Source organism: Molossus molossus, unplaced genomic scaffold, assembly GCF_014108415.1.
Source record: "Molossus molossus isolate mMolMol1 unplaced genomic scaffold, mMolMol1.p scaffold_m16_p_17, whole genome shotgun sequence".
NCBI classification, from domain to species: Eukaryota; Metazoa; Chordata; class Mammalia; order Chiroptera; family Molossidae; genus Molossus; species Molossus molossus.
The window spans coordinates 70,264,316-70,288,982 of record NW_023425352.1 but is presented as its reverse complement, the minus strand read 5'-3'; the positions used below and the strand labels follow the sequence as shown (position 1 = coordinate 70,288,982).

At 49.8% G+C, this 24,667-nt stretch overlaps 1 protein-coding gene and 1 pseudogene across 1 annotated transcript; one reads left to right on the top strand and one right to left on the bottom strand.

Annotated features, from left to right (window-relative positions):
- The first annotated feature begins 682 nt into the window (after positions 1–682).
- LOC118632841 lies at positions 683–777 on the top strand (annotated as a pseudogene).
- Positions 778–16,221: 15,444 nt separating this feature from the next.
- GDF2 (growth differentiation factor 2) lies at positions 16,222–20,003 on the bottom strand. Its single transcript, XM_036265980.1, has 2 exons — positions 19,658–20,003; positions 16,222–17,165 (listed from the first exon to the last, which is right to left on the bottom strand). Exons 1-2 carry the CDS (start codon positions 20,001–20,003, stop codon positions 16,222–16,224), a joined length of 1,290 nt encoding a protein of 429 aa, XP_036121873.1.
- Positions 20,004–24,667: the final 4,664 nt, after the last annotated feature.

Sequence of the window (24,667 nt, the reverse complement as noted above, 5' to 3'; positions counted from 1 at the left end):
TCTTTCTGTTGGAAATATGTACGTGATGTTTGGTGCTGAGGCAGCCACCTCGTGGCCATGAGGAGAGAAGCATGAGCGAAAGGCCAGAGCATTGCTGAGATGCTGACTCTCACATCATCTAGCTCTTGAGCAACGCCAGGCAGCTTCCCACCTTCAGAACCATGTTGTGTGAGACAAGCAAATTTCCTGGCGACTGAGTCAAGTTTTCTAAAGCCTACAGCTGAGATGCACATCAGGGAAATGAAGGCCTTTTTAAGGCACAGTCTTCAGAGCTTGGGCAAGCCCGTGAGTGTTCACTACGGGAAAGCTGCAAGTGCTGGGGTCTGGAGGCCTTGGAGAGGAGAGATCAGGTCAGTGCAAGTCCAGTGGGTGGGGCCACAGCCAAGGAGGCCTCGATTCAGAGGCTGACAGGGGAGCACTCTGCCCGTTCGGAGGCTATGACTGCTGCGTGTTGTTTTGTGTTTTAATTTTTTTAATTAAACCCGGCCAGTGTGGTTCAGTGGTTGAGCATGGACCCATGCACCAAGAGGTCACCGGTTCAACTCCTGGTCAGGGCACATGCCCAGGTTGTGGGCCAAGCCCCTGGTGGGGGGCGTGCAGGAGGCGGCCAATCAGTGCTCTCTCTCTCATGGATGTTTCTATCTCTCTCTCCCTTTCTCTCTCTCTAAAAATAAATAAAGAGATCGCTTCTCAGCCTTTTGGCTAAGATCAAGTGTAGTATCTGTTCTTATCAGTTTAATTAAAAGTAAATAAAGAAAAAAAATTTTTTTAATATTAAAAATTACTTAAAATCCAAAGTAAACATTCACTTATATTTTAACCACTGAAAACCAACAGTCTCAATACATTTGTTTATTTCCATTCCTGTTTCTATGTATGTATTCTTCTTTTTTTAAAAAAATTACAGAAACAAGAAAAAACCTTTATAGGTAAAGGAAAATGCCTTTTTGACATTACTCGCTTTTCTGCAATTCGCTGCGTCTTTCCGGTGCTTTTAGACACCACGTCCTCACGTGCTCGCGTCCCCGGATGCGCGCGGTCTCTGTCTATGTGATGAGCGGCACGCTGGGCACGCTCTCTGCTGCTCGCCTTTTCCATTAAGTTTCTACACCTGCACATGCTGCTGTGCCTCATCCACCAAATGCTCGGACTGCCCTTTGTCAGCTGTTCACCCACCGTTGGACGCTGGCTCTGTCGCAGGTCCCGGGGCAGACGGAGCCGGGCTGGCAGTACACAGGCACCTGCAGAAGCTACACGGTCAGCGAGGGGAGGACATTGCCCTGGACAGAGCGGGAAGCTGAGTGCGGTGCAGCTGCAACAGGGGCCCCGGCCAATCCCAGCGGGAGCTCTGGAGCACGAGCAGCCCTTCAGGATGACCCCAAATTGAAGCCAGGGCCAGGCCTTCATACCCCACACACCAGTCATTGAAGGGAGGTTGTCCCTGGGGAGGGCAAGCTAATCCCTGTGGGCAGCCGGGGACAGTTCTCGGGGAGAGGAAGCTGGGAGCTGTCAGCAGACCGTCCTGACGCGGGAGCTGGTGGGAATGCACACCCACTGCAAGGCCATTGCGCTCTCCACAGCCGTGTCACCATGCCGCCTCGGGGCGCCCTCTGCTCCCGTGCTCTTGCTGGGGTGGACACACAGAAATGACGTTTCTGGTCTCTCAGCTCTCACTGGTGCTGCTGGATTGGAAGCCAGCCCCTGGCAGTCCCTGCGGCCCCCTCTGCTGGGCCTCACTTGTTACTCTCACGGATTCATTTATGCACAGCTGCTGAGCATGGATCGGATGGGATCTCATGATCACTTTCACGATTACGAATAAGGCTGAGCACAAAAAACTGTTCGGGGCTAATTCTCTCATTTTTCACACTCTGACCCTGAATATAAACTGGACTACCCTCATGCCTTCTTTTGTCTCTTTCTGCCTTTCTCAGTCCACCTGAGAAGGGGCGTCTCCTCTGAACCGGTTTGCAGTCAGAAGTTGCCTGATGCATCAGCAAGTCCTGGTGATTTTGATGATCTCTGGATCAAAGGCATACGCACATGTATGTGTGAGCATGTGTGTGATGTGCACACACGTGCAGTGTGCTATGTGCATGCGTATGTGGTGTGTGCACGCACCTGTGCCCACACCCGTCCGTGGGCATGGGCTGGGTGTGGGCGCGGGCGCTGTCACTCCCGGAGTGGCTCTGCTTGAATTCAAGCCTCTCATGTTAAGCTTGACCAGAGGCTGGCTTCCGGGGTGACCTGAGACAACACTGCTATGGTTTTCTTTCTGAACTCAGCAGGCAGTCAGGTGTCCCCTGCTGCCTCTCAGCTCTTGATCCAGCAACTTATGAAGCAAAATCTGATGTTCTCTATTCTACCCATGAATCAAGTCCAGGATAAAGGAGAAAACGAGCTAATCCTAGTTCATTAAGCTATTTTCCTATTTGTTGGTCATTTTAGTTAGTTTAGAACATGCAAAGCCACGTTCAGTGAACATCACGATTTCTTCATATTTAACAGATTTTGAGATGGAGACACAGATTTTGGATATCGACCCCTTATTGGATATATCACGTGTGAATATATTCTCCTGTTCAGTAGGTTGACTTTTCTTTTGTTGATGGTTCTCTTTGCTGTGCAGAAGTTTTTCTGTTTGATGTCGTCCATTTGTTTATTTTTCTTTTGTTTCCCTTGCTCAAGGGGATGTGTCTAAAAACATATTACTCAGATTGATGTCCAATAGTTTACTCCCTACATTTTCTTCTAGAGGTTTTATGGTTTCAGACCTTCCATTTATTTATTTATTTATTTATTTTTTCATGAATTTTTATTTATTTTTTTGTTACAGATATTTTACCTTTTTACCCCATTGGCACCCCCCACCCCACCTCACCTCCGCCCCATCCCCAGCTTAGTTGTCCATGTCCATTGGTGATGCAAAGATGCATATAAGTTCTGTGGTTTATCTCTTCCCACCCCCCCACCCCCATCCCCTCTTCTGAGGGATGTCAGTCTGTGCCCTACTTCCATGTGTCTGGGTCTACTGTATTCCTCAGACTGTTATGTTCATTATATTCCGTATATAAGTGAGATCATGTGGTATTTGTCTTTTTCTGCTTGGCTTCTTTCACTTAGGATAATACTTTCTAGGTCCCTCCATGTCGTCTCAAAGGATAAGAGATCTTTCTTTCTTACCACTGCATAGTACTCCATTGTGTATATGTACCACAGCTTTTTTATCCATTCGTCTACTGGTGGACACTTGGGCTGTTTCCAGATCTTAGCTATTGTAAATAGTGCTGCTATGAACATGGGGGTACATATATTCTTCCTGATTGGTGTTCCAGGCTTCTTAGGGTATATTCCTAGAAGTGGGATCACTGGGTCAAATGGAAGTTCAATTTTTAATTTTTTGAGGTAGCACCATATTGTTTTCCATAGTGGCTGCACCAATCTGCATTCCCACCAGCAGTGTATTAGAGTCCCCTTTTTTCCACACCCTCGCCAACACTTGTTGTTTGATGATTTGTTGATGGCGGCCATTCTGACAGATATGAGGTGATACCTCATTGTTGTTTTAATTTGCATCTCTCTGATGATTAGTGATGATGAGCATTTCTTCATATGTCTTTTGGCCATTTGTATGTCCTGTTTGGAGAGGTGTCTATTCAGTTCCTCTGCCCATTTTTTAATTGGGTTCTTTGTCTTCCTTTTGTTGAGTTGTATGAGCACTCTATATATATTGGAAATTAACCCCTTATCTGATACATCATTGGCAATGATGTTCTCCCATACAGTGGGTTGCCTTTCCATTTTGATGATTGTTTCTTTTGCTGTGCAGAAGCTTTTTAGTTTGATGTAGTCCCATGTGTTCATTTTCTCCTTTATTTCTGTTGCCTTAGGTGATGTATCAGTGAAAATTCTGCTCCGTATGATGTCCGAAATTTTGTTGCCTACATTTTCTTCTAGAATTTTTATGGATTCACGGGGCACATTTAAGTCTTTTATCCATTTTGAGTTTATTTTTGTGTATGGTGTAAGTTGATGCAGACCTTCCATTTAAATCTTTAACCCATTTTGAGTTTATTTTTGTATATGGTGTAAGAGAGGGGTCCCGTTTCAGTTTTTTGCGGGTACCCATCCAGGTTTCTCAGCACCATTTGTTGAAGAGACTGTAGTTTCTTCATTGTATACTTTTACCTCCTTTGCCATAGATTAGTTGACCATATAAGTGAGGGTTTATTTCTAGGCTCTCTATTCTGTTTCATTGGTCTGTGTGTCTGTTTTTGTGCCAGTATCATACTGTTTTTATCATTATAGCCTTGTAATATAGTTTGCAATATATCCTTGTGATATAGCCTTGTGATATAATTTGATATCAGGTAGCGTAAAATCTCCAACTTTGTTCTTCTTTCTCAAGATTGCTTTGGCTATTCAGGGTCTTTTTTGGTTTCATACAAACTTTAAGGTTATTTGTTCTAGTTCTGAGAAGAATTGCATTGGTATTTGATAGGAATGCATTGAATCTGTAAATTGCTTTGAGTAGTATGGTCACTGTTACCATATTAATTATCACTATCCATGAGCACAGTATATACCCTTCCATTTATTAGTGTTCTCTTCAATGTCTTCCTTCAATGTCTTACAGTTTTCAGAGTAGAAGTTTTTTACCTACTTGGTTAAGTTTATTCCTAAGTATTTTATTCATTCTGATGCAATTGTTAGTGGGAGTTTTTCAAGAAACTCATACAACTCAATAACATGGAGGTGACACCTCAGTGCTTCTAAGCCTACATCTGCCCAAGTGAGCATGTGTTCTGTTGTTGGGGGGCTGGCCCTGCTTGCTGCATCTTGTGGATACTTGTGTTTTCTAGAGTTTTGGACACATCAGGCCCCATCTGTTCCCTTTCTGGTAGGGAGTCAGGTGGGCAGGTGGGCAGCTATGTGGGTTCTACAGATTGGGTAGGAGGCAGGGCATGACTGGCCATGTGAGGAAACATAGAATACATCCCAAATCATATCCGAGAGTGAGGGTTACAAAGCCAGAGACAAATGAGTAAATGGGCATCGCATGTTTGGGGTGGGTGGATGTTGGGAGCAGGAATACAAGCCAAGGGTTCTCACAGAGTAGAGGACCAGGAAAGAGAGGCACTGTGGAAGGTCACAGTGGAGACCAGGGCTGCAGCTTGGCCCAGAGGTTGACAAGTCCTGGGTGGAGGTTGAGAGAGGCTGGTTCTCTTCACAGATGTGTTGGCATTAATAGGCACACCTGGCTGTAGGACTCCCAGATGTGTGCGTGGGGACCAAGCCTAGGAGGAGCCGAGGATACGGGATTTTGTAAACCTATAATCGATCAAAAATAATTTTGAAAATTTATGCAGAAGTGTCAGTATTTTATTTTGCCAAATGTGGACATTATTGTTATTTTTTTTTTAAACTCACCTAGGACATACTGAGAGAGAGCAGAGGTGGGGAGAGAGAGAGAGAGAGATCAACGTGAGAGAGAAACATCAATTGATTGCACTCCTCACAGTCCCCAAACCTGAAACCTAGGCATGTGCCCTGAGTAGGAATCAAACTGGCAACCTTTCGGTGCATGGGACAAGGCTCAACCAACTGAGCCACTCTGGCCGGGTTGGACATTACTTATTTAATTTATCTTTATTGCTGAAAATATTATAGATGTCCATTCCTTTTATCCCATGACATGCTCCACCCTACCCCGCCCCCCCCTCCCCACCTTCTCTGCACTGTTGTCTGTGTGCACTGGTTTTGCATATATGCATATAAGGTTTATCTCTTCCTAACCCCCGACTCCCCGTCCCTCTGTGGTTTCTCAGACTGTTCCCTACTTTCATGTCTCTGGATCTATTTTGCTCATCAGCTTATTCTTTTCATTATAGTCCATAAATAAGTGAGATTATATGATATACTCTCCAGGTCCCTCCATGTCATCTCAAAGGGTAAGAGATTTCTCTTTCTTACAGCTGCATAGTGTTCTATTGTATAGATGTACCATAGCACTTTTATCCATCATGTACTGATGGGCACTTCAGCTGTTTCCAGATCTTAACAAATGTAAATAGTGCTGCTATGAACATAGGGGTGCATATACTCTTTTTGATTTGTGTTTCAGGCTTCTTAGGATGTATTCCTAGAAGTGGGATCACTGGGTCACATGGCAGTTCAATTTTTAATACTTTGAGGAAATACCATATTGTTTTCCACAGTGGCTGCACCAGTCTGCATTCCCACCAGCAGTGTACTAGAGTCCCCTTTTTTCCACACCCTCGCCAACACTTGTTGTTTAATGATTTGTTGATGGCGGCCAGTCTGGAAGGTGTGAGGTGATACCTCAAAGTTGTTTTAATTTGCATGTCTCTGATGTTGAATATTTTTTCATATGTCTCTGGCCATTTGCATGTCTCTTTGGAGAAGTGTCTATTCAGAAACTCTGCTTATTTTTCAATTGGGTTGTTTGTCTTCCTTTTGTTGAGTTGTATGAGTACTTTATATATTTCTAAACCCTTATCCAAAGTATTATTGGCAACTATGTCCTCCCATATAGTGGGTTCCCTTTTCATTTTGATGCTGATTTCTTTTGCTGTGCAGAAAATTTTCAGTTTTATGTAGTCACATTTATTAATTGTTTCCTTTGTTTCTCTTGCACTAGGACAATGTTTTGGTGAAAATTCTGTTACATGTGATATCTGATATTTTTCTGTCTACATTTTCTTCTACGATTTTTATGGTGTCATGACTTACATTTAAATCTTTTATCCATTTTGAGTTTATTCTTTTGTATGGTGTAAGTTGGTGGTCTAGTTTAATTTTTTTTTTTTTTTGCATATACCTGTCTAATTTTTCCAACATCATTTATTGAAGAGACAATATTTACTCCATTTTATGCTGTTGTCTATGTTGTCAAATCTTAATTGAGCATAATGTCATGGGTAGATTTCTGGGTTCTTTGTTCTGTTCCATTGATCTATGAGCCTGTTCTTGTGCCAGTATCCGGCTGTCTTGATCACAGTGGCTTTGTAGTATAACTAGTATATTTCTGGTATTGTGATCCCTCCAACTTTATTTTTCATTTCAAGATTGCTGTGGCTATTTGGGATCTTTTTGAATTCCATATAAACTTATGGAATATTTGTTCTAGATCTGTGAAATATGCCATTGGTATTTTACTATGGATTTTATTGAATCTATAGATTGCTTTGGGTAGTATGGACATTTTAATGATGTTGATTCTTGCAATCTATGTTCCAATTTATGAACATGGTATATGCTTCCTCTATTTCTTTTTTTCAATGTCCTGTAGTTTCCTGAGAACAGGTCTTTATCTCCTTGGCTAAGTTTATTCCTAGGTATCTTAATTTTCTGTTGCAATGGTAAATGGGATTGTTTCTTCAGTTTCTCTTTCTGCTCATTATTGGTGTATAAAAATGCCATCAAATTCTGGATGTTAATTTTGTATCCTACTTTGGAAAATTTATTGATTAAATCTAGTAGTTTTTTGGTGATATCTGTAGGGTTTTCTATGTACAATATCATGTAATCTGCGAATAATGACAGTTTTACTTCCTCCTTTCCAACTTGGATGCCTTTTGTTGTTTTTTTCTTGTTTGATCACTGTGGTTAAGACTTCCAATTCTATGTTGAATAAGAGTGGTGAAAGTGGACATTCCTGTCTTGTTCATGTTTTTAAAGGAAATGTTTGTAGTTTTTTGTCTATTGAGTATGAATATGGCTGTAGGTTTGTCATATATGGCATTTATTATGTTAAGGTATGATTCCTCTATTCCCACTTTGCTGAGAGTTTTTATCAGAAATGGGTTCTGAATTTTGTCAAATGCTTTTCAATCATCTATTGGTATGATCATATGATTTTTCTCTTTCATTTTGTGTATGTGGTGTATTGCATTTATTAATTTGTAAATATTTTATCAGCCTTGCATCTCTGGGATAAATTCCTCTTGGTTGTGCTGAATTATTTTTTAATATAGATTGCTGTTTCCTATTTGCTAATATTTTGTTGAGAATTTTGGCATCTATGCTAATCAGGAATATGGCCTGTTATTTTCTTTCTTTGTAGTGTCTTTATATGGTTTTGGAAACAGGATTATGTTGGCTTATAAAAAGAGCTTGGAAGTCTTCCTCTATCTTGAGTTTTTTGGAGTTGTTTGAGGAGAATAAGTGTTATTTGTTCTTTGAATGCTTGGTAAAACTCCCCTATGAAGCCCTGTGGACCAGGGCTTTTGTTTGCTGGGAGTTTATTTATTACTAGTTCCTTTTCCTTCATTGTTATTGGTCTGTTTAGATTTTGTACTCTTCCTGGTTGAGATTTAGAAGAGCGTATGATTCTAGAATTTGTCCATTTTGCCTAGTTTGTCCAATTTGTTGGAATATAATTATTCATAGTATTTTCTTACAATCCTTTGAATTTCTGCATTGTCATCTGTTACTTCACCTTTTTTGTTTCTGAATTTATTTATTGGTGTCTTCTGTTTTTGTTTCTTTGTGAATCTGGCTACAGGTTGATCAATCATGCTTATCTTTTTAAAGAACCAGCTCTTGGTTTCATTGATTTTTTATACTTTTTTTTATTTTTATTTTTTAGTCTCTATGTGATTTACTTCTGCTCTGATCTTTAGTATTTCCTTCCATCTAATTACTCTGGGTTTTTCTTTTTCTTCTCTTTTTTAATTTTTTAAGTCTTAGGGTTAGAAAGTTTATTAGAAAATGTTCTTGTTTCTTGAGTTAGGCCTGTAATGCTATGAATTTCCTTCTCAGGGCTGCTTTCTCTGTGTCCCATAGATTTTCTGTTGTTGTGTGTTAATTTTATAAAAAAAAAAAAAAGATTTTTCTTTATTGATTTTAGAGAGAGAAGAAGGAAGAGGGAGAGAGAGATAGAAACATCAATGAGAGAGAACATCGATTTGCTGCCTCCTGCATGCCTCCTCACTGGGGATTTGGCCCACAAACTGGGTATGTGTCCTGCCTGGGAATTAAACTAGTGACCTCTTGGTGCATGGGTCGATGCTTAGCCAGTGAGCCACACCGTCTGGGAATCATTTTCATTAGTTTATAGAAAGTTTGTTATTTTTTTTTTCTTTCATTTCATTGGTAACCCATTCATTGTTTAATAACATGCTAATTAGCCTCCATGTGTTTGAATGTTTTTATTGTAATTGATTTCTAGTTTCATGCCATTGTGATTTAAGAAGATGCCTGATATGATTTCAGTCTTCTTGAACTTGTAGAGACTTAGTTTGTACATCCTATCATGTGCTCTATTTTTGAGAATGTCCCATGTGCACTTAAGAAGAATGTATATTCTGCAGTTATGGGACGCAATGCTCTGTAAGTATCAATTAAAGCCATCTGATCTATGGTCTCTGATTCCTTGTTAGTTTTTCTGTCCATAAGACCTATCCAGGGATATCAGTGGTGTTTTATTTTATTTTTCTATTTAGCTTCAAATAGAGTGGGAGGGAGGGAGAGAGCAAGAGAGAGACACATCAATGCAAGAGGGACACATTGACTGGTTGCCTGCCACACAACCCCAACCAGGGCTGGGGATGAACCACAACTGAGGTACATGCCCTTGACCAGAATCAAACTTGGGACTCTTTGGTCCACAGGATGATGCTCTAATTGCTGAGCCAAACTGGCCAGGGCATGTCAGTGGTGTTTTAAAGTTTCCTACTATGATTGTATTGCTGTCGCTCTTTCCCTTAAAATCCTCCAGAAGTTTTTAACATATTTTTGTGCTCCTATATTGGGTGCATATATGTTTACTAGGGTTATATCCTCTTGTTGGACCTATCCCTCAATATTATGTAGTGGTTTTCTTTGTCTCTTGTTATGGCCTTCATTTTGAAGTCTGTTTTATCAGATATGAGTATTGGTACCCCAGCATATTTTTTGTTTGTTTCCATTTGCATGGAAAAATTTTTTCCAACCCTTCACTTTCATCCTGTGTGGGTCTTTTATTCTGAGGTGGGTCTCTTGTTTATAGCATATATATGAGTCATATTTTCTTATCCATTCAGCTACCCTATGTTTTTTTATTGGTGAATTAAGCCATTTACATTTAAAGTTATTATTAATAGGTACTTATTAATTGTCATTTTTAGTCATTATGCTTCTGTTTCTCTCTGTATATTTATTCTTCTGATTATAGCAGTCCCTTTAACATTTCTTGAAATGCTGGTTTGGTGATATTAAATTCCTTTAGCTTTTTTTTGGTAGGGGATCTGGGAAGTTATTATTTCACCTTTAAGTTTTTTTTGTGTGTGTGTGTGTGGTACCTGCCCCTAGTGGGAGCTGAACCCAGGATTCTCTGGTCTGCAGGCCGATGCTCAACCACTGAGCCAAACTGGCCAGGGCATCACCTTCAATTTTAAATGATAGCCTTGCTGAATAAAGTTGTATTGGTTTCAGAGCCTCAATTTTTATTACCTTGATTATTTTATGCCATTCCTTCCTGGCTTGTAGTTTTTCTGTTGAGAAATCAACTGACAGCTTTATGGGAGCTCCCTTGTATGTAACTTGTTGCTTGTCTCTTGATGCCTTTAAAATTTGTTTTCTTTATTTTTTGTCATTTTTATTATGATATGTCTTGGTATGGCCCCTTTGGGTTTCTCTTGCTTGGGATTTTCTGTGCTTCGTGAACTTGTGTACCTTTTTCCTTCACCAAGTTAGGAAAATTTTCTGCCACTATTTCTTCAAACAGGTTTTCTAAACCTTGCTCATGGTCTACTTCTTCTGACACTCCTATGATGTGAATGTTGTTACATTTCATATTGTCCCATAGGTCTGTTGAATGTCCTCATGTTTTTTAATTGTTTTGTTGTTGTTCTCTGATTGAATTATTTTTTGTGTGTGCCATCTTATAATTCACTTATATGATCCTCAGCTTTCTCTAATCTGCTATTTATTCCTTCCAGTGTTTTACTCTTTATTTCTGTTATGGCATTCTTGAATTCTTATTGGTTGTGTTTCATTGTTTCTATATCTTTTTCATGCTGTTGAGTATTCTTATAATCATTACTCAACTCTATATATGATAGCTTGCTTATCTACATTTCATTTGACCCTTCTTCTGGAGAATTCTCCTTTTTTATTTGGTGCTTATTTTTTGGTTTCACCATTTAGGCTGCCTGTTTGTTTGTTGTTTTCTATGTATTAGATATATCTGCTAGGTCTCCCAGTTTTGGTAGTATGATCTTACATTGTAGGTGACCTTTGGGACCCAGAGGCACAGTCTCCATGATCACCAAAACTGGCTGCTCTAATAATGTTCTTTGTGAGCTTTGTGTGTGCCCTCCTGTTGTGATGAAATTTTGATTGCTATTGATCCATTTGTGTGTGAGCTCGACCCTCTTGCTGGCTGACAGTGATGCTCAACTCCCCAACATGAGCAGGCTGCTGAGTAGTTACTTATCATGTTAATTGCAGTTCACCTCATCAGTGTTTGGAACCTGCAAAAATGCCCCTGTGGATATCAATGATCCATAGTTTGTGGCTCCAAGGCTGAAAGTGTGTGGACTGGACCAAAATGAACACCAAAGTTTGGTTTTGTTCTTGCAGGGCAGAGTTGAAGGCCAGGCAAAGATTCAAAGCACCCAGCGATCTGTCTCTGTACTGCAGGCTGGCTGATAGACTCAGTCATTTAATGAGCCTCAGGTTGTAGGACTCCCCTAGATGCAGAGTCCATATAGAGGGTGGTGTGAGAGAGATTCCAGCTTGTGGGGCAGTTGCTTCTCCCCAATACTAAAGCTGCTTTGATGGGAAAACTCTGTCTGTGGAAGATGGCTTCTGTAGCATAACGTAATGACTCAGCTCAGGGGACCAGGCTCTGGCTTGGACATTGTTTTTTAAAGGCCTATTACCTATGCTCTCCATTCTTCTTTAAAAGGGGGAAATATGTGGAAACCCCACAAACTGCATTGGCTTATGGGAACAATATTTTGTTGTCCTTATTTTGTTTATTTCAGTCTAGAATGGCCTGTGCTGGCTATATCTGCCCCAGCAGAGGCCCCACATTACCCCTGGAGATGGCTGGGATATTAGGGCTCATGGGGAAAGAGGATACTCAGAGAGATGCTCACAGGAGGAAGATGCAGAAAAGCAGACTTTGGCCCCAGGCCAGGGACATCTTCCCAATGAGCAGTCATCCACTAATGAAACAGGCTCCTTCTGTGGGGAGTAGTCATCTGTGTGAGAAGGTTCAGGGAAACTGAGGCAACTGGGTAAGATTTCTTCTCTGGGTAAGGCCTCCTCAACATGCACAGGTGAGGGGGATGGTCCTCTTGCTCAAACCCTGGGGCAGGCTCTCAGCAGCAAAGCTCGGACACCCTACCCCACCAGGATCCAGCCAGTGTGGCGGCTTGCAGCAGCTCCAGAGTGTCCCTGGAACACAGGAAACCAAGGTGCCACCCACATACCTGCATCCAGGATCCACTACATCCTTTGTGGGGTCCAAGCACAGAATGAAAATGTGGGCCCTTTGTCAAAAACTGTTACAAATTTTAGGGTGGCGACAATAGAACATGAAGCCAAGCAGTGCCGTGTGACTGCCGGCCACACACCTGCATGTGTGCACTCGAGAGACCTCAGAACACAAGTGCACCATGGGAAAGAGGCCAGCCCAGTCCTACTGGCTGTCCTTATGTCACCTAGTGCTGTCAAAGCTAAAGTCTGGGGTCTGTTGCAGGAGTCGGTGGGACAGAAGGAGCCCCCACAGCCGGTGGGCTTGCCCTGGGCTCCCCACTGCATGACTTGTGCAGCATTTCTATCAGTCTGGGCCTCTGCTTCCTCCTCCCCTGCACAGGAGCACTCGAGGTAATGGTATAGGAGCATCTCGAGCCTCTGAGCTGGGCCCAGATGCAGAGGCCCCGTCGGCAGGGAGAGCAGAATTCTAAGGGATGTTCTGGGAAGAAACTGATGTCCAGGACAGAGGGAGCTGGTCAGACCAGCTGGATATGGAACAAAACCCCTAGTAAAGGGAAAAAAGAGTTGCAGAGGGATGTGACCTCTGACCCCTACCTGTGGGAGCCCAGCTCCTGTGGCTGTTCCTCACGTGGGCTTAAAGAAGGGAAGGGCGGGGCCGGCGTGACCAGGCGGTCTCCCTCTCTGGGGGCAGAATTCTGGAAGAGGCACGAGCCTCTGCTCGGTGACCGTGCTAACATATTATTGAGCTAATGGGGGAGGCCACGTCCTCCTCTTTGTCCAGCACACAGAGCCGTCAGGGCGCCTGGCGGGGCTGAGGACCGTACCAAGCAGGGCAGGGGAGACAGAGCCAAGGCGGGCCAGGGCCTGCCCGGGGAGCACAGCTGTCTGGCTCATCGGGCTCGTTCCTGCTCTATTCCTGCTCCTGCCGCTGTGGTCTTGACCGTGAGAAGGTTTCAGAGGCTGGAGCAGCAGGGGGACTGTGGGCTTGGTGTCATGACTGGGCTCACTCGCGGTCCCTGGCTAGTGGCTCTGAGCGCAACGTGGGGTCTCCAGGTGCCTCCATTGCCTTTTCACTGTCGAGATTGGGACAGAAATGTCTCTTCCCATGTGGCTGTTGTCTGAGCCGGCCCGGGGCTCAGGTGCCCCCAGCCCACCGCCAGCTGTCCGCACTGTCCCCCCACTCATTCTCATCGCTCTGTGTCTGCCTGTGGCCTCTCTGCCCCCCGAGCCTGTCCCTGCACCCAGCCTGCCGGTGGGTCCCACGCGGGGCACCGTACAGCGTCAGTCTTGCCTAATCGTCACTCTGCTGTGCTTCAGCTCCCTACGTGGATTGTGACAATGTCACTGCCGTGATGTGACAGAAAGGGACACACTCCAGGAAGCATGTCACATGCCCCGGTGCAAAGGGTGGTCCTCAGGCACAGGGCTTGCTGGCTGCGTCAGCACAAGGCGAGTGTCCAGAGGGTGGTGCTGTTGCCTCTCGGTCTCTGGCTGGGGAGTTGGTGGAAGAACACCCGTCTGTCCCGAGCCACGGGCTGTTTCCGCCCCAGGGCGACAGACACCAGAGGCCCTCAGGCCTCGTCCCCAGGAGACCTGCCGCCACAGGCCAGAGACAGCTGTGAGGGGGGAACACTGTCATGCTCCCAGGGCCAGGAAGAACAGCCTCAGGGTGTCTGAAAGTGGCCAGAGAGGGTGACACTTGAGCTGGGGCCCCGCAGGTGGACTTGGGCTGTGCGGCGGGGGTGGGGCGGCCAGGACAGCCACCTAAAGGCTGAGAACAGGAAGCACTCTTGAGGGCATGTGGCTGGAGCTGGGCAGCTGTGCAGGGGCAGATGCGGGGACTGTGCGGCCCCAGGATGCCAGGTGGAGATGCCTTAGGACCAGATGTGTCTCAGCAAAAGCCAGGCCCTCTCTGCCCTGATGTGTGGGGGTTGAGGATGGCATGTTGGCTAAGTGTCCTCGTTCACTTACAAATACCCACGTTCACGCTCAGGCCCACACCCCACCACACACATGCCCTCGTGCACACCCGTTCACTCACCCACTGTGTCCACCACCACATGCCCGCCCCTTCGCCCACCCATGGAAAGAAGGGCCTGTAGGGGGGTGGGCGAGGTGTGGGGCGGAGGGGCCATCAGCCCAGGTCTCACACGCACAGAAGGCCACAGATGAGACATTTGACTTTACTTCCCAGTAACACGTTGACGCAGGCATAGAAGTACAGCATCGGGACGAGAGGGGACCCCACCCATGTCTGTGATAGGGCAGCAGTGTCGTACCAGTGGTCAGTGTTTTCTGTAACTCCAGTAATTATCAGTGATGTCTTGTTGCATTTTTAGGTTAAAGTTGTTCCTTGACTCCATGTAAACATTTCGCACAAACCATTTTTTCCTTTCAATATACTGGGAGCTTCCACCCGTGGGGATGGCTCAGGCCTCTCTAGGTCTCCTCTAGGCTCTGCGCTGCCAGTGGTCAGAGCGCCGTGGAGCGGGGTCTTCACCACTCGAGACTCTTCCTCACTCCATCCCATTCCACGTGCGTCTCCGGAGTCAGAGGAGAGGGTGAATACAGAGGAAACTGAAACTATGTCCTCCCCTGGGCTCAGTGGGGGCTGACCCGGGCCCAAGCCCAGGGCAGGGCCGAGGGGCTCACGGCTCAAGGAGGCCGGAGAGGCAGGCAGCGCCGGCTGAGCCAGCGAGGACCGAGTCTCCTGAGCCCTGGCTCCCGAGGAGTCGCTGTGCACGGAGCCTCAGTGTGCTAAGCTGCTGAGCTGGTGGTGCTGCGTAACCGCAGAGATGCAGGCCAGAGGCCGCCCAGCCTCCCAAACCGCCGCACCGCGGGTCTGCAGGCAGCAGGAGGCCGAGGGAACGGCGGCCACAGAGGCAGCGTGGCAGCAGGTCGCGCGCAGGCTGTGGCCCGCGCCGCCGTCCTGCACTCTGTCCTGCAGGTGGTGTAGGGGTGGCTTCTCAGTGACTCCGGGGCTTGAAAAGCACTGGCCGCCCAATCAGCTCAGGCGCTGAGCAGTCAGCATGTGCCCCGGATGTAACAGGCAAATCAGCCGCACTGGTCAGCACTGGCCAGGCTCCGCCCAGTGCCCCCGCTCTCCCCCTCCCAACACCTAACTGACCTTTAGCTACACGGTGACCTGCTGACCTGCGCTGGGGCACTAGGGAAGGTCCTAGGCTTTGGAGATGGACAGACCGATGGGAACCTGTGAGATGGAATCAGGCGACTGACCGGTGCTCCTTGACCTGTCTGTCTGAGTCCCGCATATATAAATCAGGGGTCATGACACCTGTCTCACTGGGTCGTGGGAATACGTGAAATGATTGGTGTACAGCCCGTTTCTTTCCCCCGTACTCCCCGAGGTCATTGGAATAAGCCCCATCCCCCTCAACTCCTTTAATTTCCGTAAATCCCTACACATCACCAGCTGTCTGTACCCTCTGGCACACCTGTGCTCAGTGTTCTGCTGACTCTGGATTATTTTGTCTCTTGTCCCCTTTCCCCATCTCCCCTTCCACCCCAGTGACCCTTCCCGGCTTCCGGCTTCTCTCCAGATCCCTACCTGTCCTTGTCATCACCTCCCCGCAGTCAAACCGGCGATGTGCGTGGGGGGCTGCAAGGGGGAGGGCAGCTTTCACCTTGACGATGTAACAGTCCCCTTCCTTCTCCAGGCTGGCCTGCAGATGGACTCAGTCCCCGTCGTGCCCAGGGAGGTGCGAGACCTCCCATTACGACCCCAACCTGGCCCCCCACCCGCAGGCGGCACTACCTGCAGCCACACTCTGCCACGCTCATCCCCTCGTAGTGGTACTTGAGGGTGGGGACCCCCATGTCGTCCTTGTAGAGGATAGAGATGGGGCTCAGTTTGGTGGGCACGCAGCAGGCCTTGCCCACCTTCATGGGGAACTTGAGATGCACCAGGGTCTGCACAATGGCGTGTTTCGTCGGGGTCACGTCGTCCGCCAGGGGGAAGAAGCAGCCGCCTTTGCACTCATAGGCATCGTACTCCTTGGGCGCGATGATCCAGCTGTCCCAGCCGATGTCCTCGAAGTTCACGCGCAGGGAGGTCTTCTGGCAGTGGCTGTTGGCCGCGGCGCTCCTCTTCCGTCTGGCTAAGGACGACCCCGCGGCCGCGCGGCCCTCCGGGTCCTCCCCACCCTGCTTCTCACCTGCCTCCCCGGGGCCATGGCCGGACAGCTTCTGTAGGACGCTCTCCTGCTCGTGGCCAATCATCTCCCTGAGCTCCAGCCGGGTCTCCCTGGTGCCATTGCTGCGGTCGTTGGAGAAGACGACGAAGAAGGGCAGGTTTTTGGAGCCTGGGGGGACACTGATATCCAGCTTGTCACAGCCTTTTCTGTGACTCTCCACGGTCACTTCCAACTTATTTTTGCTCTTGGTGGAGTCTGCCCTGACCCACCGCTTGACAGCACTGGACACCTCAAAGGTCTCCCAGCCCTGGTCCCGGATGTCCTGGGACACCAGGAAGGTCTTGGCCCCCGCGGAGGCACCCCATGCGTCCGCTCCATCCAGGACGTCATAAATGACCACGTTTCCCTTCGGCTCATGGGGGCGGTCCTCATGGCTCTCACAGGAGAGGTAGAGTCGGAGCTCTGCCCTGGTGATCTGCTCATGCCTGGGGATGGAGATGTTGAAGAGCAAGATGTGTTTCTGGAAGGGGAAGTCTTCTGTGGCGGATGCAGAGACAGCATCTGAAAGGCAAGCACACAAGGGGGGCCTCTGCTGGGAGGGTCTGGTTCATGACCCCAAAGCAGAGACTCATGGCTTGAAAGGACATCTGGGATGACACTGTCAGATCCCTAGCTGGGTTCACTGAAGCCCTCATGTAGACGAGCTTTTTGAAAGGTGCGTTTATAGCTTGCAAAGGGGAGCAGATGCAGGCGATGCCTTTGACGGGACTGAGCAGGTGAGTCCTGAGCATCTGTAGGGACCCAGCATTGCACCAGGGACTTTGCACACACATTTCACTTGACTCTTCACACTGACCCCGAGAGAATCTAATGATCATGTTGTATTTACAGAAGTGGAGACGGTTTAGGGTGTTTAACTTCCAGAGCGCACAATTCTGCCAAGATCCTGACTTTTTTAAAAGGACCAACTAAAGCAGCAATTAAACTGTCATCTGAGTGCTGATCCCCAGTGTATGATTTTAAAGGGGAAGTCTTGGGGGTGGGGTGAAATTCTAAGACTAAGACCATATTAAAAACCTCGGCACCTACATGGTGTAAAAATCATTTGCAATAATAACTTCAGAGCAAAATGAAAGTGAATTTTTTTTTTTTTAATGTTTGAGGGGAAAAAATTTAGCCTTGACTGCTTTGTCATGCCAGGCGAAAATGGGGCTTCCCTTTAGCCGCACAACTGTCTCAGCTTCCCACGCTCCTGGCTGACACGCCATCGTCATGCCTGTGGCAGCCACGGCCCGGCCGCAAACAGGGAAGACAGCTGTTTTGGGAGCACTGCCTACGAGCCCACTGCAGGGAGACTGTGCACCGCTGCGAGAAACAGCACATTTGGCGTCCGACAGCCTACGGTGCCCATCCTGACTCTGCCCTCCCTAGACTTACGGCCTTGAAGAAGCCCCGAGTCTCTCTGTCCTCATCTGTGGGATGGCTGCTTCCCTCCCGCCCCCCAGGGTTGGAGTGAGGCTTCAACAAGACGGTGCATGTCACTTACCAGCCCTGTCCCTGGCTCATACTGGATGCTCAGACAATATCTCTGTGCCCTCCCAGACCCTCCGCCCACCAGTGCACCTGGCCCTTCGTCGGTTCTGCGGTCCCCTCGCAGCTAGTCCAGCCCCCGCAGACGTGCCGAGTGCTTGGAATGCCTGAAAACGAGGCGTCTCTGAGTAGTGTACTAGTGACCTAAGTGCTCCTGCCGGGCTTTGATGGCAGCTGTGGGGCTCTGGTCAGACATCTCGAGAGCAAATGGCCTCCGCCCCTGCGCCTCCCTCCCTGTCTGCGAAGTCCGCGAAGGCAGACGCACTTGGCCCCACAGGAGGGCAGAGCTGGCCGGGGGCAGAGCTGGGTCGGAGCGGGGCGCCTGTTCCCAGCTCACGGCCAGCGCTGGAGGGTGGAGGTGCCATGGAGAGATGTAAATGCTGGACCCCCAGACTGTGGGATTTGGCGATTGGGTCCAGCCAAGCAGCCCCAAAGCAGACATTATAGACATGCGCTGTGGGCCTGGTGAGATGCTGGCAGATTGTATTAAAATAATAATGCTAATAAAGCCAGTGTTTTAAAAATCAGGCAAGTTCACATAAAATCTAGATTCTTCTTCTTTGGGGCAGTCAGAAACTGGCAGGGCTGGGCATGCACTGTGACCGCAGCATCCTTGAGATGGGCGTCTGCTCGGCGGGCCGACAGGTCTGGCCGGCAGCGGCGTGAGCAAGGCTGGGAGAGTTCGCGGGGCTCCAGCCCAGGAGCAGAGAGGCCCTGTGCCGCTGGCTGCTCAGAGGGAGGCCGCAGACGGCAGCTGCAGGGAGCTCCTGAGCTACCCAGCCGGGGGCCTGGCTCAGCATCCAGCTGCTAACCCGTGGGTTCCTGGGCGAGTTTGCTCAGCTCTGCAAATCCTGCCTCCCTGCTCCTGGAATCATGCACATTGTGTGAACTAGTGAGCAGAAGCCCCAGGCTGACATGCATCATCTAGTCCTCCCGAATCAGGGAGAGCATTCTACACTTGGAAAATAATTAAGTAGCCCGCCAATCTCTCAGAGGAATGTATCTGAATTTTTGACACCTTTTCAGAAGGCAGACGTTTTCTCAAAGTTTAAGAACATGCTAGTGGTTAGAGCTAAATGAGTCCTCTGTTCCTAAGGAAAAGGGGGGGGGGGGCAGGGGAGCTGGCCTTCCCGCAGCTCCCACTGAGCTGAACGCCGCCCTAGCCCAGGAGGGAGAATCTTCCAGAGCAAAGAGCTGTTCAGTGGAAGTTTCCAGCCGCGGACAGGCTCTGTCACCTGCACTGTCCAGTAGGCTGGCCACCAGCCACGCACAACTGTGGGCCCTGGAATCAAAGCTGGTGCAACGGAAAAACTAAATTACTCATTTTATTTCATTTTAAGTCATTTAAAGTGGAACTCAAAGAGCCTCCTGGGGCCGGTGGCCCCCATCCCGGGCAGTGCACGCTGGGCCGCGGGATCCCCCAGCTCCCACCCTCCGGCGCCCAGCGGGCGGGGCGACTGTACCTTCCGCGCTGAAGCTGCGCACGATGTTGGACGCGGGGGTGGACGACTTGTCGGCGGTGTACCTGTTGTACAGGTCGAGCATGTACTGCGGGGGCTCCGCTTGCGTTTTGTCCTGGGCAGGGACCCCGCTCAGGTTGAGGCTGCGCAGGAAATCCACCTTCATGTTCTCCAGGAACATCCGCAGGTCGAAGACGCCTCCCTCCTGCTCGCCTGCGCCCGCCGCCAGCAGGCGGTGGGCATCCCCCCTGGCCAAGGCGCGGCCCCGGCCCGCCAGAGGCTTCCCGAGCGCAGAGCAGGCCAGCAGGCAGAGCACCCGCAGGGCCAGCCACAGCGCCCCGCCGCACATCTTGGGCAGCAGGGTCCCCGTGCAGGAGACTGCCGGCGGCCACCCTGTGCTAGCGTGTGTGGGGAGGCGACCCGGAGGCCCGGGCGCGCATCGTCCTGCGCCCAGCGCGCTGGCGGTTCCCAGGCCCTCGCCCGCCGTCCCGGAGTGTCCTCTGCCGCTCTTATCTGGCCCCGATGCCTGCTGCGACCTCTTATCGAGGGGAGTGCTAAGCTAATGAAGGCTCTGTAAACATCTGACAAACGGCGCTTGTGGGAAGAACGTGGTCCGCAAGGGACCCGGATTTCTCCGTGGGGTTATCGGCCCTAATTAGGCTCTCTTCTCATTTCCTTGCCAGTTCTGTTCAAAGGAATCTCAACACAGGGTGACATATGTCCTGTCTCCTGCACCACAGTAAGAATCCGGGAAACAAAAATACCAAAACGTCCTCCAAAGATAGAAGCAGCACGAGCCCAGAAGTCCCCGCACACTGTGGGCTGCGTGGGTGGTGGGGCGCAGGCCGGGCTGGTGAGAGGCCTGCTCCCTGTGGAGTTAGAGCCGGCAGTGTGGCTCAGGCCGTCCACGCTTGGGGTCCTCCACTGCGCTGCCAGTTCCGAGCACTGGGGAGCACTTGTGGATGTGCGGCACGTACCTCAGTGGGGCCAGAACCCTGAGCCGAAGAGACCAGGGTGCAGACCCCAGCTCCCACACCGATTCCCACAGCAGGGCCCCGAGCAAGTCACCTCGGTTTCAGCGTCCGGTGTGGAGGGCTGTAGGGTGTGAATGTCCACGGTCTCTGCCAGCCCTGGTGGGCTGCGGGGCTGCTTTCTGCCTATCACTTCTCCGCCCAGGGTGCCCGGGCTGGACCCGAGGAGGAAGCCCTGTGCCCTCAGCCTGCTCTCTAGGGACACCGCACACACACTGCCGACCACCAGGGACCCCAGAGGAGCTCTGTCACTGGCCTTGCATGGGGTGGTCTTTGCTCCTGTCAGAGGGGTGGCTGCCTGGGCCACATTCCCGTCAGGACCCATGCAGCTGGGAGACAGGCCGGGGAGCAGAGCCCTGAGCTGGCACGTGCCCAGAGGTGTGCCCGGCCTGAGGGCGCTAAGGAGCCACAGCCCAGCAGCGTGCTGCCAGGCCCCAGGGTCCGCGCTGTCCAGAGCACCACGCCCCACTTAGGTCTTCCATTCCCATGTGCGGGTTCGAGCGAGGCAAAGCATGAGGCTAAAGTCCTCCGGGGGTCTACTCTGAGGAGCATTTGCACATGAGGTTTTCCCCTGTGGTTGGTGCTCCTGGGGAGGGTATCAGTGAGCTGGGCAGGTACCCAGAAAGGCAGGAGGGGCTGCGGCAGGTTGAGGTCAAAGATCGCAGTGCGACCCCAGCTGGTCACCCAGCCCTGGCGGGGAGGGTGAAACCAGGAGCCTCAAGTGGCCGGGCCTGGGCAGAACTCACTGCTCCTGCCCTTTGGGGACACTGCCAGGAGGGGACAGATGAGAAGGTGTCGCCTCGGAGATGCTGCTTGGAAAAGGGGCAGGACACACCCTGGGCATGGAGTCAGCTCAAGGCAAGAGTTTCTGCACTGACGAAGGGGTGGGAAGCCAGGAGGTGGGTGGCTGGGGGAGCTGGAGGCAGGACCCCCACACCGTGCGTCCGTCCCGGTCCCTGTGGCGACCCAGACGTCTGTCGCGCTGGAGGAGACAAGGGCTGCATGGGGGGGGGGGCCCGAAGTGCTCAGGGAAGCTCGAGGGGCTGTTGCCTAATGTGTTTTTGAAAACATGACAGATTTTCTTTTTTGATTATAACAGTAAGACACAGGGCAGATAATGTGGGAAATGCAAGACACCATGGAGAAAGAAACAGACTATAATGTCGTCGTTCGGTGATGCCCCCCGCGAACATTTTGAGATGCATCCAGTTCCCTTAGGGCCAGGAGCGTTTTCTGAGTCGGAACGCTTCAGATTTGGGGGTCTGGTGTGACATGGGTCCTGTGGCATCTCCAGCGGGAGTGGGGACAGCAGACTGTGATGAAGCACATCGACACTCCCGCATGAGCACGGACAAAAGCAGACCTGTGCATTCAGGTTTGGGGTCTGGTGTGACATGGGTCCTGGGGTATCTCCAGTGGGAGTGGGGACAGCAGCCGGTGATGAAGCACATCGACACTCCCGCATGAGCACGGACAAAAGCAGACCTGTGCATTCAGGTTTGGGGTCTGGTGTGACATGGGTCCTGGGGTATCTCCAGTGGGAGTGGGGACAGCAGCCGGTGATGAAGCACATCGACACTCCCGCAGTGAGCATGGACAGAAGCAGACCTGTGCATTCAGATTTGGGGGTCTGGTGTGACATGGGTCCTGTGGGAGTGGGGACAGCAGCCTGTGATGAAGCACATCGACACTCCCGCATGAGCACAGACAGAAGCAGACCTGTGCATCCAGGTCAGGCTGTGCCATGAAAGGGGTTAGAAGAAACTTCAGGTCTTCTGAGTTTGGGTGTGGGGGTCTCGGATACAGGGTGGTGGACGCGTGTGCGCGTGGAGGGTCCACACGAACGAGGCTCGAAGTCACTGGTCACACGGACTGCGGAGATGCTGCCCGGCACCGGGCAGTACAACCTGCCTGTACGTCGCTGGGATGGGATCCGTGTCCACGTCCTCATACTGTTTTTAAGGATAAGCTGTTCTGCAGCTACTATCGGGGAGCCTAGGCTTCCCCTCTCGGGGCATCACCTCCCTGAGTTGCCCAAGGGCACGGTGGGGTTGCTTAGTTCAAAGGAGACGCAGGTGAGATGGGGTCAGCCCAGCTTCTCGGTGCTGGAAGGGGCCGGGGGAGGGGCTCCGGCAGGTCCCCTCTGCTGGTGCCTCTTAGTGACGCCTGGCTTTGCTGTTGGGGATGGGTCAGACACATGGAGCAGCTGTTTGTACACAGCTGCTGGGGATCCCTGGGTGGTCCAGGTTGCAGCCAGGTCTCTCTGAGGTCCCCCTTTGTGCACCGAGGTCACAGCCTTCTTGGGCACACTCCCCTTCTCCAGTAGGTACGCCCTTGTGGCAGGTGGCTGGGTCCAGAGAAGAGCCCAGCTGTGGTCATACCCTGCTCCACTCTGCATTTCCCACAAAACTCTAGGTTCTTGTGGGGAGTCTGGGTCACCACTCCAGATTCCCATTTTCTTCAAGGTGGTGCGACTTCACAGACGTTGCGATATATCTTTCTGCACAGATGGCCTTTGGTCCATCCAGACAGAACCCCTTAACTCTGGCTCTTAGGGAACAAGGTTCAGGTCTTGTTCTGTGTTTCCCAGAATGTGGGGGTCCATATACAAAGGACCAAGCCCTCTCCTGCCCACTGCTGGGCCTCATGGAGGAGCTGCCTTAATGGAGCCACAAACTATCTTATCTGCCTCTCTTCTCCCCCAAACTGTGCCATATGACTCAGCAACTTCATTTCTATGCACACACCCCCAATAATGAAAAGCAGGGTCTTGAAGAGACAGCTGCATGACCACAGTCACAGCAGCAGCATTCACGATGGCCAGAGGGTAGGAACACCCCTCGGGTCCACTGAGGGATGAATGCATAAACAAACTGGTCTGTGTACATAACGGAATACACTTCAGCAGTAAGAAACAGAATTCTGACACATGCCATGACATGGATGGACCGCAAAGACATGCTAAGTGAAATAAGCCGGTCACGAAAGGACACATATTGTCTGATTCCACGTATATGGGGTGGCCGGAACAGTCCAATGCATGGGACAGTGGTGGCCAGCGGCCTCGGGGAGGTGGGCGGGGAGTTGTGGATGAATGGGTGCAGCCTTCTCATTTTGCGAGGTGAAGAAGACTCCTGGAGATGGTTGGTGGCGATGAGCACACAGCAGTGTGAATGTACTAACTGGCACCGAACTGCACACTGTGGTGGATTTTACATGTATTTTGCCATGATTAAAAACATAAAGTGTACCACGCGGAGCTCCTTTGCAGGCTGCAGAAAAGAGCCCTAAGGGGCTGCAGGCCGATGGGCGTGGCTAACTGACGCCGCGGGCACGCTCGGCCAAGGTGCGCCTTGCGCACAGCCTGCTCCAGGGTGCGGGACGCGGTGCTGACCCTTTCTCCTCTCTCGGGACTGCCTTCGCCCTGTGGCCGCGGTCAGCCTCCTGGTGTCGCCTTGTTTTGCACTGGGTCGTCTGCCCACACTCCAGCCAATCACGGTGGCCGGGGGAATGCAGTGCCCTGATGGGCTTAGGTGGAGGATGTCGCCCACGGCAAGGAATCAGTCGCAAAGGGGTGATTCCTCAGAGGGGTCTAGGTCTGGTCAGCAGAAGGACACACCGCCAAAGGGTTACATAAGCATCTCCCCATGCCATGAAAAATGTGTCATACACTTTACTTTTAAGGACTTAACAATACCCAACCATATGAATAGAGTCTAATGTATTCAACATTCGCCAACTATCGGGCAATCAGATTATCTAATGTCGCATGGCAATTATTACTGCAATCCATATTTTATAGTGTTGTGTTAAAGCAGTTCACCAGAAGTGGAATAGCTACGTAAAGTGTATGTAGATGTTGCCAAACTCTTGGTAAAACTGCAGGGCTAGTCTCCAGAAACACCCTCTCCCTCTTTACTCCTCAGCGCAGCCCGAGAACGCCCGTCTTGCCGCTGCTCACCAGCATCCTTCCTAGTCTTTA